Genomic DNA, 14,684 nt, shown 5'->3' on the forward strand with positions numbered 1-14,684 from the left:
CTTGTGATTATTTTTTTGTTTAGAATCATCTGCAATTTCCAGGTTTTGTGGTTATTATTTTTTCCTCATTTCAAATCCTTTTGCATTTCAACCTCTGTAATAGACCTCAGTCTTGTGTTTCCAACATGGTTAAATGTAATGCCTTTACAAGAAAGGAACAAGTGCTGCCGCTTCCAAATGAAATAGGGTTGAGTTGTTCTTGGCACCTGTAGCTCTTCTAAGGAAAAAATCTGCTGTTGGGCTGTTGCTAATGATCATTACAGTGCTGAATGACCTAGAACATGGTCTCGTTTTGTCTCAAGAGCTTCCTCAGATCTCTGGTGTTTTCAGGCAATAGTGTTTTAAAAAGCAGTTTTGACTTTGCACATACAGTAAGATCCTTCCAATCCTGTTTTCCTCGGACTTTCTTGTTGTGACTTTATAGGAGTTTGATTAAATAGAATTGGAACCAAAGACACTTTCTGTTAGTTTTTATTGAAGAGCAACCCTCCCACAACCACTTCTGGTATCTTGCTGGTTTTGACCTTACATGGCATTTCTTTTAATATGGACATTTTTCAATATACTTAATGCCCTCTTGCCATCTCGTCCTGTTTTAATGGACAAATGTTTGCTTTGCAGCCATTTAAGGAAACAATTACCATATTAGTGTCAAAGATGTAGCATGGCAAGCGTTTAGAAATCAATATAATTGGTCTTTAAGAGATCAGTTCCTGTGCTAATAGTAAAGGAATGCCCGGAGATTGTCACCGCAATTTGAAGAGCTCATCTTTCTAATTTTTAATCAAGCCTTTGCAATGTGACAGCAACCAGAGGCCAATCAGATTGGAATCTCATTGTACCGACACAAATTTATCTGCAGGAGAAACCGTTGTGTAAGGAAACATTTTTCTTCTGGGTGAAGTTACACGTGTAAAGTCGTTTGGAAAGAGCTAAACAGATTTTAAAAGCAAATCCTGGAAAGCTGCAAATTGATGAGCTCCCAGTAAAAACCTGGGCTCGTTTGAAATGTTTTTTTAAATAATCTGTCACATTCCAAAACCTTTAATCACAGTTTTGCTTTGTGAATGTGTGGCGATTCTACATCACTTCGTGTGCATCACCATTTATTAGGACAAAGTTCTTTCCGGAGAGGGTTTTTGGGCATTGGAACAGGCTGCCCAGGGCAGTGCTGGAGTCACCATCCCTGGAGGGGTTGAAAAGGTGTTTAGACAAGGTTCTTAGGGACGTGGTTCAGTGCTAGAGTTGGGTTATGGTTGAATTTGATGATCCTGAGCATCTCTTCCAACTGAAATGATTCTCTCATTCCACTCATGTTGTGCTTGGAGTCTTCTGGATTGGCACTATTATTTTTTTAAGACTAACATTCCAGTAGGTAACATTTAATTTTTATTGCAAATAACTAAAGCAGAGCCTGGAAATTTTAGTTAACAATCAAACGTGTAAAAAACCATTTTTAATACAGTCATACCTTGTCTTCTGTGCCTAAAATACTTCATACAGTTCTTTACATTCCATGTAGACGTAGTTTGTATGTCATAAGAAAGGGATTTTTACTGAACTCTTTTACAGGCCACGCACAGATGGACACCAGTTAAACTCCAGTATTCATGATCACTCCCAGTGCACACCAGCGTGTGGCAGACCAGAACTGGGGCCACTTACCCAAAATGTGGCCGTTGCATCAAAGTGCAGTTTGAAGCAGGGACTTCCTGTCATGGGACCCACAGGAGCAACATATTCATGCAAATTCAGAGAGCAGGTTGCTATATAAGAGAGGTTTTCTCCCCTGGGTCAGATCTGCTAAGAACCAACTTGGTGCGTTGTGTGCAGGCTCACGCTACCGTGTGAGGTGGTTACTGCCTTGTGAAATTAATGATGCCATCAAGGGAGAACTTAGACTCATTTTTAGAACCGTTTTATCTGCTGCCTGTCCTAGTAAAACCTGACGAACCCTGATGTAGGAGAGGAGCAAACTGACCCTTGTCATCTTTTCTGTCCAGGAAGAGGAAAAAAGGAAGGCAAAGGAAGAAGAGGAGAAGAGAGAGTATGAAGAATACCTGAAGCTGAAGGAGAGTTTTGTAGTTGAAGAGGAAGGGGTTGAAGAATCAATGACAGAGGAAGAGGTACGTGTGCTGGGCTGGTGCTGCAGCTTCCTTTCTCTTTGTTAGGCTCAAGTTGCCCTCATCGCATTCTGTCCCATGTAAAATAAACTTGAAAGCAGGAGTCAGCCAAATATTCTTGCTTGTAAAGGCTAAATTGTGTCCATGGCACAGGTTAACCTGGAGTATTTCCTGGGGAACGCTACAGTTCCTCATCCCAGACTCCTACAAGAGTGCAGAGTCATCTGCATATTGCTGGAAATTAATTATCCCTTCATCTAAGGACTGAAATAAAACTCTGGAATTCAGATAATCTTTTGCTGTCATCAGCTCTGCCCAACCCATGTACAATGGGCCGGAGGAAAGCAAACCTAAATTTGGAGTTTGCTAGTGCAAAAATTGCTTGGTTTTGGTTTTATTTTCTAGACAAACGGAGCTGCTGTGAAATCAAATGAAAAACCAAGCTCTTCTCTTAAAAGGCTTTAGTTAGGAGAACTCACAGGACACAACAAGAGGTTCTTGTGAACTGGAAAACTGTACATTCAGTGTTGCAAATTATTTCTACGGGCGATAGTATTTAAAACTCTGCATAACACACTGCTCCTGGGGCTGCCTGCAGACACACTGCTGGGGATGCTGCTTGAAATGTCCTGCTTGATGTAATATCACAGCAAACGCAAACAAGTTCCACTGTTGTGGGAGGCAGCGTTCTGATTCTGGCTGCTGTAAACCTGTGAGACTCATTTTAATTGCTGTCAAATGCAGAAATTACTCTCGGGTCGTAGCTGCCAAATTTGAGCTGTCCGGTGCATTCCACAATAAGTATTTTTTCAGTCTGCGTTTACTCCTCAGCTAAAATGACCCTGTTGAATAGAATGGATTTGTCCTTAGTGTGACTGAGAGTGGTTTTGGGCTGGGGAGCTTGTAGTGAGTCAACACCGCTTGGCATTAATCACAAGTTCTCGCTATGGACCGTTCCCACTGAGAGAAATCCCTCCATCGCACCAGGATTAACACCAAGAGAAGCTCTGTCTGGTGATGGGGAATTTCCTAAGAACAGCGAAATGCATGCTTAATATTGGAAGTACCTTCAAAAATGTGTGCCTGGCCTGTTAAAAGATCAGATTGAATTATTCCACTTTAGAATGTCTTTAAAGCTAGAATGTTTATTTTCTACGTTCCTGCAGCTGTCTGTCAAGGAAAAAATTGATCTTTCTATAAGTAGGAACAGAGAAGGGTGTTCCTCATACAAAAAAAAGCCTGGCAGGCAGTTGACGATGCCTGGATCTCAACAAAACATATTTGTGGTAGGAATAGAGAGATAATACTTTAGTAACAGATGATTTGAAAGTCGTCTTCAGAAGCAATCCCAGGTACATTGTTATTTGGAGACAGAAGCATTTTAGTATCCTGGTTCCTTGTGTCGTTGAGGCTGGCGTGCCCAGACTCCTGCTGAAAATTAACATCCTGAGTGCAGAATTAAGCGTTTAATTAAGGCTGATTGATTGCCAGGGTTGCAGAGAAACTTGATCTCCTGTTCACTTCAGCATACATAGTTTGTGTTTCATTTGAGAATGGAGCTGCTGATATTAAAATGCCGGATTTGGGGTGCGTAGCTCTGAAAATGGCCTGAGCCCCCACCCGTGTCGCGCAGCTGCGTGTGCCCTTGGCCATCTGCAGCAGATTTCACCTGAATTGCACTTCACCTCTGGACAAAATGCCCCTCGTGTGCACATGTAACTTAACACACAACGCACAAACTCACCCAGATGTGCTTATTTCAGGGTGTGTTTGATGAGAGAATAAAACATTCAAAGACATCCTTTCAGAAAACACCTGAACACAAGCTGTGCTTGAGCTATATTCTTTCTTAGAAAATATCTATCGTAAATAATATTTGTACTCAGCAAGTTCGTGATGCATTTAATGACTTTAAAATAACAATGGTTTTCCTTGTTGTATCCAGTCTCGCAGCTTTCTGCAGGAATTTCTGGAATACGTGAAGGTAAGCGACCGGGGGTCTCTCTCCTCCTTCCATACTTGTAAAACATCTTTGTCAAAAAGCTGAGTTGCAGAAAGAAGGGAAATCTTCGCTTTCTCTTTGATTTACTCAAATATTCAACAAGTAACAAAAGTGATACCGTAGAAAAAGTCTGCATTATTTAATTAACCATGCATGAGCATGTCATTGTTAAAATGGCTTGTAATTACAGCTGCGTCTTGGCTTTTTGGGGCAGGATTGTAGCTCTTCTCCTCTTTCCTAAGGGTGGACGTTACAAACTCTGCGCCGGGGGGATCACCCTCTGTTTCTGAACAGCGATGTTTGCTGGTGATGGGGATTTAGGATTTTCAGGCTTTTTTGTTTGTGAACATCAGTTACTGACTTAGAAAACCAATCTCTGCATCGCAGTTCAGCAGGCATTTTCCTACAGACTTTTCCTACAGTTTATTTTCCCGTTTTCATCCCTGCAATTCCCAGTGTTGTCGTAATGTTTGGGATGGATGTTTAAGAAGATCGCTTGTTTTTAATGGGGTGTGTTAGTCGCCCTATCATGCTGTTGTGTGGTTGGTTATTTAAAACTGCCGTGTGTTTGTGAGGATTTCCACTTTTGATCTGTTTCTTTCTGCACTAACAGTATGTCAGAAATCAAATACATTGCACAGAATCCCAGAATGTCAGGGGTTGGAAGGGACCTGGAGAGCTCATCCAGTGCAATCCCCCCATGGAGCAGGAACACCCAGCTGAGGTTCCACAGGAAGGTGTCCAGGCGGGTTTGAATGTCTGCAGAGAAGGAGACTCCACAACCTCCCTGGGCAGCCTGGGCCAGGCTCTGACACCCTCACCCCCAACAAGTTTCTTCTCAAATTTAAGTGGAACCTCCTGTGTTCCCGTTTGTACCCATTGCCCCTTGTCTTATCATTGGTTGTCACTGAGAAGAGCCTGGCTCCATCCTCCTGACACTCACCCTTTCCATATTGATCCCCATGAATGAGTCCCCCCTCAGTCTCCTCTTCTCCAGCTCCAGAGCCCCAGCTCCCTCAGCCTTTCCTCCCACGGGAGATGCTCCACTCCCTTCAGCATCTTGGTGGCTGCGCTGGACTCTCTCCAGCAGTTCCCTGTCCTTCTGGAACTGAGGGGCCACAACTGGACACAATATTCCAGGTGTGGTCTCCCCAGGGCAGAGCAGAGGGGCAGGAGAACCTCTCTGACCTACTGACCACCCCCTTCTAACCCACCCCAGGTACCATTGGCCTTCCTGGCCATAAGGGCCCAGTGCTGGCTCATGGTCACCCTGCTGTCCCCAGGACCCCCAGGTCCCTTTCCCCTACACTGCTCTCTAATAGGTCATTCCCCAACTTATACTGGAACCTGGGGTTGTTCCTGCCCACATTCCAGACTCTACACTTGCCCTTGTTCTATTTCATTAAATTTTTCCCTGCCCAGCTCTCCAGCCTGTCCAGGTCTTGCTGGATGAAAATCTTTTGTCCTAATTAATCCCCTTTCCTCCTTTACTGGAAACTGGATTTTTGTCTGACAATGTATAGCATGGGAGTGAAAGGCTTCATTAGCAAGCAAAATTAATTTTGCCCCTGTGCGGCAATTTCAATATCGTGTTTTCCACAGAAACCAGAGGGATTTCTTTGCGAGGGAGGGGAACTTTGAAGTGGTCACATCTCTTAAGACCAGCAGTAGGTAGAACAATAGGATATTTCGATGTCTCTTGGGATCCTCCGCTAAAATTGGAAGGGTTTCCAAGGGATAACGCAATAGGGGCTGGTTCTGCACGTCACCCCGGTGGCTGCGATGGACCCAACAGATTAACCACAAACTCTCCGTTCAGTGTTTAAGCACATACGTATAGTTTTATATATAGTCGCTTCAACTTGACATCAGGGAAATTAAGCACAGGCTGAAGACCTGATTCCAAAGCGCTTCAACACCTGATTTCCTATGTAAAGATGAGTTGCAGAACTGGGGCATTGCTTTCTTTTACAAGTTTTAGTATTTTTATTTTAATCTTGAAAGTATGCTTAATGTATAGATTACATATAGCCCTCATCTTCTGTTCTATTCACAGAAATCCACTGACTTATATCAAGAAGCAGTGCTAAGCTTCTAGTAGCTGTCTGAAAAACACATTAAAGGAGAAACGGCATTTTATAAAACTGAAATTGAATTTACCTCTTGTGTTGAATAACTGATGTTACCGGTATATTTGGTTGGGGGGAGCTCATTCCTAAGGGTGTGAGAAATAAAACGCAGCCTCTTTTCTGCAGCTTTGCCTCATGGGGTTGTTTGAAATGGGAATTTTCTCCAAAGCCCAGGGAAATAGGAGCCTGGAATGTTTCCATCAAACTGTTCAGTGTATAGTTGGACGCTTCTGAATTACAGCTCGTGAATTGAAACAGCAAACTCAGTTTTCATTAAGGTTGGAAGGGATAGTGAAGGATTCGGAGGCTTTAGCTCTTCCTGGTTTATTTTATTTAAGGAAAATGACGCAAGAGAAGGAAAAGTCCGACTTGTCTGAATCCTGGGAGTTCTTGCTCTGTTTCATCCCATTTCAGCAGCAGAATCATACCTAAAATTAAATGAATTCAGTAAAGTATAGACATGTATATGTGGCTCGATGAAAGTTAAGCCTGTCCCTAAAACATGAAGTAGGTGGGATGTGTTTTGCTGGCTCGGGACCTCACGATGTCGTTTATTTCAGTGTGTGGGGAGCGCAGCCTAATTCCACCCCACCCTCTGGGCTCTTATTGGAAAACTTGCAGTAAACTTGGTCATGGAGGGTGAATATCTCAAAGTGAAGGTTTAAACCCTGTTTTCCTTGTTTATGTGGCTTTGCAAACCCCCCTCCTCCATTCTTTTAAAAGAAGATGTGACGAATCTTGGCAGTTCCCAGCTCTGAGAACTGAATTCCATGGACTGGTTCCAGTTCCATACGTTCAGTCCATGGTATTCAGTTCTCTAGCTTGGCTGCATCGAACTTCACGACTGCTAAGTCCGTGTGTGGCTTTGTTATTTTTGGTCTGATTTTATTAATGAAAAAGATTCATCTATTTCAGCCTCGCTTGCTTTCTTCAGTGTCCTTCCAGCGTACAGCAACAAATGTATTTATTTATTATTTGAAGTATTGCATCTGTAATGTAAATGTGGCCATACACATATGGCTCTTAGGAATGTAGTCAGAATATTAACTGTTTTCAAAAGTTTATAAAAAATTCCCAATTCCTTATAAACAGCGCATCATTTACTGCATCCAAACAAAAGAGTTTCTAAAACTTTAGCAGAGAAGAAAACAGGAACCGAGCAGCTCCAGCTGAGCACACCAGGTGTTTTCTCTGTAACTCTGCAGCTCCAGAGGAGCATAAAACCAGATGTGAGCGCTGGTGACTCTGTCCTGAGTGAGAAAGGCTGCAGGAAGAACCTCTTTCAAAAGCAAAATGAACATCTGCAGTTCCAGCACTGACACCTTTAATAAGCTGTTCGCTTCACAGAATCCCAGAATGTGAGGGGTTGGAAGGGACCCGGAAAGCTCATCCAGTGCAATCCCCCCATGGAGCAGGAACACCCAGCTGAGGTTCCACAGGAAGGTGTCCAGGCGGGTTTGAATGTCTGCACAGAAGGAGACTCCACAACCTCCCTGGGCAGCCTGGGCCAGGCTCTGACACCCTCACCAGGAACAAGTTTCTTCTCAAATTTAAGTGGAACCTCCTGTGTTCCAGTTTGCACCCATTACCCCTTGTCCTGTCACTGGTTGTCACCCAGAAGAGCCTGGCTCCATCCTCCTGACACTCCCACTTTCTATATCTGTAAACATGAATGAGGTCACCCCTCAGTGTCCTCTTCTCCAGCTCCAGAGCCCCAGCTCCCTCAGCCTTTCCTCACACGGGAGATGCTCCACTCCCTTCAGCATCTTGGTGGCTGCGCTGGACTCTCTCCAGCAGTTCCCTGTCCTTCTGGAGCTGAGGGGCCACAACTGGACACAATATTCCAGGTGTGGTCTCCCCAGGGCAGAGCAGAGGGGCAGGAGAACCTCTCTGACCTACTGACCACCCCCTTCTAACCCACCCCAGGTACCATTAGCCTTCCTGGCCACAAGGGCCCAGTGCTGGCTCATGGTCACCCTGCTGTCCCCAGGACCCCCAGGTCCCTTTCCCCTACACTGCTCTCTAATAGGTCGTTCCCCAACTTACACTGGAACCTTGCTTAGAAACTTATACTGGAATGCTTGCTTAGGAAGATTATTATGCCACTAATACGCATTACATTAGAAAAACAGACTGAAGCGCTTAAAGCTGCCAGTCTTGTCTGGATTTTTATGGATGCACTGATACAACCCAGTGATCATTTTAAAATGCGCTTTGCAACATCTCTCAGACAAAAAGTGTCCTGGAAATTAGAGATAGCAGCTGAGGAACTGGGGCGACAGGGGGATCTGGGCCTGTTAGTTGTGCTTGTGCTCATCCTGTCCCGTAACGTGCAGAATAAACTCTGACAAATTCATTTGAGTCTTCACCCAGGTGGGTCAGAGCATCCACCCTTTCCACAGAGGACGCTGGCTTCAGTAACTTAGAGTTTTTCATCAAAGAAAAGCACTAACTAGGAAAAATGAGTTAGAATGACAGGTTCTACTTTGTCCATTAAATGCACTTTCAATTTGAAAGGAAATGTGCTAACCCTCTAATTCATCAGCTGCATGTAACTCTCCTTTTATTTCCGTAGAAAACAAAGGTAATCCAGCTGGAGGACTTGGCTTCGCATTTGGGTTTGAGAACACAGGTAAGCGCTCCCGTTTGGGGTGCAAGTACAAGCCATGAGTTTAAAAAGAACGGGGTAAAAGTGGGTGAATAAGGGTAACACCTATGCAAGTGTTTCAGCACTACTGAAACTACTTTTTTTGTGAAGATCAGCAAAGCCAGCCCTAAAAATGTGACCATTTTTCAAAGTATAATCCAGGCAGTGAAGCGTTGTTGGTTTGCAAGGTTGTTTTTGGGGAAAAGTGCTCAATCTGCCGCTTGCACAGCAGCTTGTTGGCTAACAGATCATATAGGGTTTGCAAACCCAGTAACAGCATTTGGGGTGCTTGGGAATCAAAGCAGAGCTAGAAGCAAATTCAGAGGCTGGCTGCATAATTGGACGATGTTGTTATGTTTGCAGATGATAGATGAGCCGGTTTGCTCCAATTGCTTATGTATTCTTACAACATTAAAGAACTTGCATCTTCTCGTGCATTACTGAGGAGTATTGAACCTCAGCCCCATATGAGCTTGTCAAAGCAGTGTGATATCTCTTATCTGTCCTTTCTTTTTTCCTTCCGTCCTCTTTCTGTTCACTAAACATTTTATGTTTTGACTCTGAAGAATAGTCACAGCTTTATGTTTCATTTTAAGTACCTAATCTGATCTCGAGATGCCCCTTCACAGCAGCTTATGCTGCTGTAAATCCAGGTTTCAATGCCCCTGCCTTACTTTTTTAAGCCAGGACTTGATTTAAGCATGCAGTGAGCCAGTTAAGGGAATTTATCTGGTTGAAATCTAATATATAAACTTGCTCCTGCAGTCACATAAAGGCAAGAAAAGGAGGGAGGTGGAACTGTGGAAAACAGAACTTAGATACTTGATGTGTGGAACAGCATGTTTGGAGTAACTACAGAGTTAACCTGGCAATAAATTCAACAAGTTGTTCTTTGGCTTGGTAAAAGAGGTTTCCTCTTAAATGGAAAAGCTCTGGAATGGATTAAGTGTAACCAGGTTCTGGAGAAGCACGTAAGTGTACTTCATGGAACTTGGGTGTTGCATTGGCACTACACAGCATTTCCTCAAGAAGATGTATATAAACACCCCCCTTTTGTAAAACTGACAGCCCACTTAGCAATGAAAGTCTCTTTTGGGGATAGGGAAATTATTTGAACACCCCAAAATGCAGAAGCTCGTTTCATCCTTCTAAAACCAACGTGTTTACTGCATCCGCCTGTGTGGAAATGCTGATGTGTGTCCTTCACTGAGGAATTGAACGTAAACCTGTAGTGTATCTGAACGTGTGAAATGTTTTTTGCCTCACTTTTGATCTGTTTTTTTTCCGTTTTCCCTTCTGAACAGGATGCAATTAACAGAATCCAGGACCTGATGGCAGATGGCACGCTGACAGGTGACAGCCAAAACACAGACAGCACTTTAGTTCAGCTGCTGAATAGGTGGTGCAGAAAATGCCTTCGCTATGGTAGAGAGAGATTTCTGTGTCATTTCTGTTTTAAACTGTAGAAGATCATAGTAGGACTTGATAAATAGTTATTTTTATTATCCCTACCTCAACTGCCGTGAAACTACGGTTTAAAGCACTATGGGACGTGGTTGTTACTATGATACATTATACAGAGGTTAAGGGGGAACGTCCCCAACAGCTCAGGACCAGCACAAGGTGAGTTAGGTGCTCATTCCTGGCCATGTACCCGTGCAATCGGAGTTGGAACATATGCAGAGCCTGAGCATGTCTGAACAAGTCTGTTTTTATTGCTGGGCAGTCTGTTTCTTTCCAAGGATGAAGTAGAGGAAGGCGCCAGTGCAAACATTTACTGACCTGGTGTCATGGTCATGGCTGGGAAGGAGCTCCCATGGTGGGTACATGTGGCTGCTCATTCGAATGACCTAAAAGAGGTGAAAGCATCAGGATGTGTACGGCCTGGCTTGGTCTGTGAAGGGCATGTCAGTGAGGCCTTGCCTTCTGTTTGATCCTGAAATTCCTTGTTTGAACAAGGAATTACTGGAGGGAGTCCGGCAGAGAGCTATAAAGATGCTGAGGGGTCTGGAGCATCTTTCTTATGAGGAAAGACCAAGAGAGCTGGGGCTGTTCAACCTGGAGAAGAGAAGCTGAGAGGGATCTTATATATGCTGATTAATATCTCCAGGGTAGGTGTCAGAGGATGGACCAAGCTCCTTTCAGTGGTGCCCAATGATGGGATGAGGGGCAGCAGGCACAGACTGAAACACAGGAGGGTCCATCTGAATATGAGGAGAAACTTCTTTCCTGTGAGGTGCCAGAGCCTGGCCCAGGCTGCCCAGAGAGGCTGTGGAGTCTCCTTCTCTGAGACATTCAAACCCGCCTGGACATGACCCTGTGTGATCTGCTCTGGTGACCCTGCGTGAGCAGCTGGGTTGGACTGGATGATCTCCAGAGGTCCCTTCAACCCCAGCCAGTCTGGAGTTCTGTGTTAAGAACAGAGAGGTCTGTTATTGATCTTGGTGGAGCAACTGAAATATAGAAACTGAGCTTCATTCCCTTTCAGAGGGTAAGTTGGAATGGCTGAGCTGGGCCCTGTGGGGCTCTGGCCTCCTGGGCTCTCCTGCTGCTCCAGCAGAACCTCAGCACCAAAACTACACAGCCTGAAGTAGCAGTGGTCCCAGCTAGTGACACACAGCAAAAAGGACGTGTTACTTGGAACAAAATCAGTTTTACGGCGGCACTCGGCTGTTGTCGTAGCCCGGCTCAAAGCCCCAGCAGCAGCAAGGAGATCAAAGCCCGGCTGCTCGCACATCGTTCTGCCTGCCCTAGATATGAAACGCAGCCTCAGCAGTTTGAACGGCCCTTCCAAAAGAAGTGACTGATGTGTGTCGGGAAGTGAGAGGAGCCAAAGTGCTGACTTCAAGGTCCTTTCTTTCCTCTCTGTAGGTGTGATTGATGACAGAGGGAAGTTCATCTACATCACTCCGGAGGAGATGGCTGCCGTGGCTCAGTACATCAAACAGAGGGGACGAGTCTCCATCGCGGAGCTGGCCCAAGCGAGCAATTCCCTCATCAACCTCCAGCCTGACAGCCGAGCTCTTGCTCCAACCATGGCGTGAGAAAAACACAGCAGGAGTTGAACCTTTTAATGAATAAGCTGCATAATTTAAACCAAAACGGGAGCCCCTCTCAGCCATTCAGGGTGCTTGAAGCTGCATCAGCTGCAAGATTTGATCAAAAATTTTGCTTTTTATTCTGTTAAAGATGATATAAAATGGAATAGTTGTTTGTACAACAGACACTGGCCAAGAATTTGGGGCACTCTGCACAGCAGTATCAGTAATTTTTACATGGTTAATTTATCTTGGCATTTATTCTCATGTGACTATACCCAGACTTTTCATTGTTTCCAGATTCTGATGCCTGTCTCAAATATATTTGGGGTTGATTGCACTCAGAACTCTCCAGGCCTGCTCTGCACTTATGGAGCTGCATAATTTTGTGGCAATGACAAATACAGCCCAGAATAATAGTTGTGTAGGGGTGAGGTTTGCAGAGTTTTTCTGCTGTATCAACATTGGAAGGATGGAGTAAAAAGAAAACACACTTTGTGTGTCTCTGTTCTTACTGAAATACCTACTGAAACTCTAGAAATGAGAGAACTTCCAGGGGTTATTTTAGAAAAGCTTTGCTATATAAATAGTTTCGCTTGGTTTATAGATTGTAAAGTTTGCTCACGGCCAAGCTGCGTTATTTTTGTGTAGCGAAGAGACAGAAACACCTCCAGGGAAAGGCGAAGTCACCTCGGTTGTTGTGCAGGCCAGTTCTGCTGATAACAACCACATTCTGATGATTCATCCTTTGAAGTCAGAGCCAGCTGAGTGTGTCTGAAGGCCTCAGACACCCCCACCCTGTGGCCTTTGTGCTTTGGATGGTTTTGTTTTACAAAACAAAATTCAAGCACTGTGATTCATGCAATTAGTGTTCCAAGTAAATGATTATTAATATATTAATTGGAGGGTCAGTATGTTTCCTGCATAGGAATATTTATATTTTTTTATAGCCTAATTGATGCTTTGTTCATTCTCCTCTCTGAAATCAACAGAATCCATGTGGTTATACGCTAATTGAAGAGGGCAAGAGGGGCTGGTTTTGTCTCTGCCAAACTTAGAGGTAACTCGAGTAGACGAAAAGCGGTGCTGTCAGTGAGGTGAGGGAGCAATAAAATAAAGGAAGGCAGAATATTTCCTTCTAAATCTCGGCATCAGTGCTGAACGTGACGCTCTGCAAGGCTGTGGAGTTACGGCAATGTGAAAGATCGGTACGTCCTTACTGTGCTGCACAACCACCACCAGCAGAGAAACTACTTGAGATTTGAGGCTTGTAAAGTCTTTTAATTATTCCAAATTTGATTTTGCCATGATTTGTTTTGTCCTGAACTATTATTTTAATTAAAGAAACCGTACCAAAAGAATTGCAGATACTTGTATTCAAGGTGCCTTTTTTATTTTAAGGATTCTATGAGATAAAGGAGCCAGTCAGCAATACCAAAGATTCCAGCGTGCCAAACACCAGGGGTCCCTTAAATCCACTGAAATCACCCCAAAGCACCCTCAATTTCTGTGAAGGTAACCGATGACGCCGCATTCACTGCCCAGTGACAGCTTGTTTGTGCTCAGCCCGTCCAGCTGCACCAGCGAAACCACCAGCTGTCTGCCGAGAGTGGGACGTCTCTCTATCTCTATCAAGATTTTGCGTCTTGAAATGCCCTGAATTGTTTTTGCATTGCGTTTGGGAGTTTCGCAGGGCTGCGCCAAAGCCAAGTTGGCAGGTCCCCGAAGGGCTGATGATAAGCTGCAGTTTAAAGGAGGTGCCAGGGCAGAACGACGCGACAGCAAAGTATTTATGAGCTAAATTTTCACGGTAACAACTGGTTTGGAAGCGCCACTTGCCTGAGCTCCTGTTCTGAGCTTAGAAGGAGCATTTCCATATTCAGTGAGGTGAGCAAGGGAGCTGGAGCGAGCGCTTTCGGAGGGTTTGTGTTACCAAACAGGTTTTGTATGTCTGTCTATGTGTTATCTGTCCATCCTTGTGGGAGACGAGATGGAACCTGTGGATCTCTCCCCTTGCTGAGCTCATAACTAATACTGGGGTTTCAGAGAATCATAGAATGGGTTGAAGGGACCTTCCCAGCTCCTCCAGTGCCACCCCTGCCATGAGCAGGGACATCTTCACCAGCTCAGGTTGCTCAGAGCCCCGTCCAGCCTGGCCTGGGGTGTCTCCAGGGATGGTTCATCCACCACCTCTCTGGGCAGCCTGTTTGGGGGTCTGTGCTTGCTTTATTTGGGATTCCCTAGTGGGAATCTCCAGTATTGCATTTTTGGACCTGGCCCTGGCCGTTTTGGTCCTAAGGCTGTGGAATTATTGTGTAGAAACACGGTATTGGGAAGAGCTAACGTCATCTGGCTGGATAAGATGTGACTATGTAGCTGCTGGTCTGTCTGTAATCCTCTTCCACCATTTCCATTCCTCTTCTTTGCACCCAATTGCATCGCATCAGCATTTAGGAAAACTCATTTTATTGTTTTGGTGCTTTGTGATCTTCACTGCATGTGAACTGAGCAGCTGGCCACTTATATAGAGTAGAATTATAGAATCATTTTGGTTGGAAAAGCCCCTCAAGACCATCGAGTCCAACCATTAACTCAACCCTGGCACTACCCCGTGTCCCTGAGAACCTCATGTCCGTCTGTCCAACCCTCCAGGGATGGTGACTCCAGCACTGCCCTGGGCAGCCTGTTCCAATGCCCCACAGCCCTTTGGGGAAGAAATTGTTCCCCAGACCCAACCTCAACCTC

The 14,684-nt window shown here is 44.7% G+C and overlaps 1 protein-coding gene across 1 annotated transcript in view; it reads left to right on the plus strand.

Annotated features, from left to right (window-relative positions):
- DDRGK1 (DDRGK domain containing 1) overlaps positions 1-13,305 on the plus strand; it is a 39,138-nt gene extending 25,833 nt beyond the window's left edge. The window contains exons 5-9 of the mRNA XM_065837408.2: positions 2,004-2,126; positions 4,069-4,107; positions 8,830-8,886; positions 10,206-10,254; positions 11,773-13,305. Coding sequence (XP_065693480.1) covers positions 2,004-2,126; positions 4,069-4,107; positions 8,830-8,886; positions 10,206-10,254; positions 11,773-11,945 — 441 coding nt within the window. The 3' untranslated portion in view covers positions 11,946-13,305. The remainder of the gene's footprint in view (positions 1-2,003; positions 2,127-4,068; positions 4,108-8,829; positions 8,887-10,205; positions 10,255-11,772) is intronic.
- Positions 13,306-14,684: the final 1,379 nt, after the last annotated feature.

Source organism: Patagioenas fasciata, chromosome 4 (genome assembly GCF_037038585.1).
Source record: "Patagioenas fasciata isolate bPatFas1 chromosome 4, bPatFas1.hap1, whole genome shotgun sequence".
NCBI lineage: Eukaryota > Metazoa > Chordata > Aves > Columbiformes > Columbidae > Patagioenas > Patagioenas fasciata.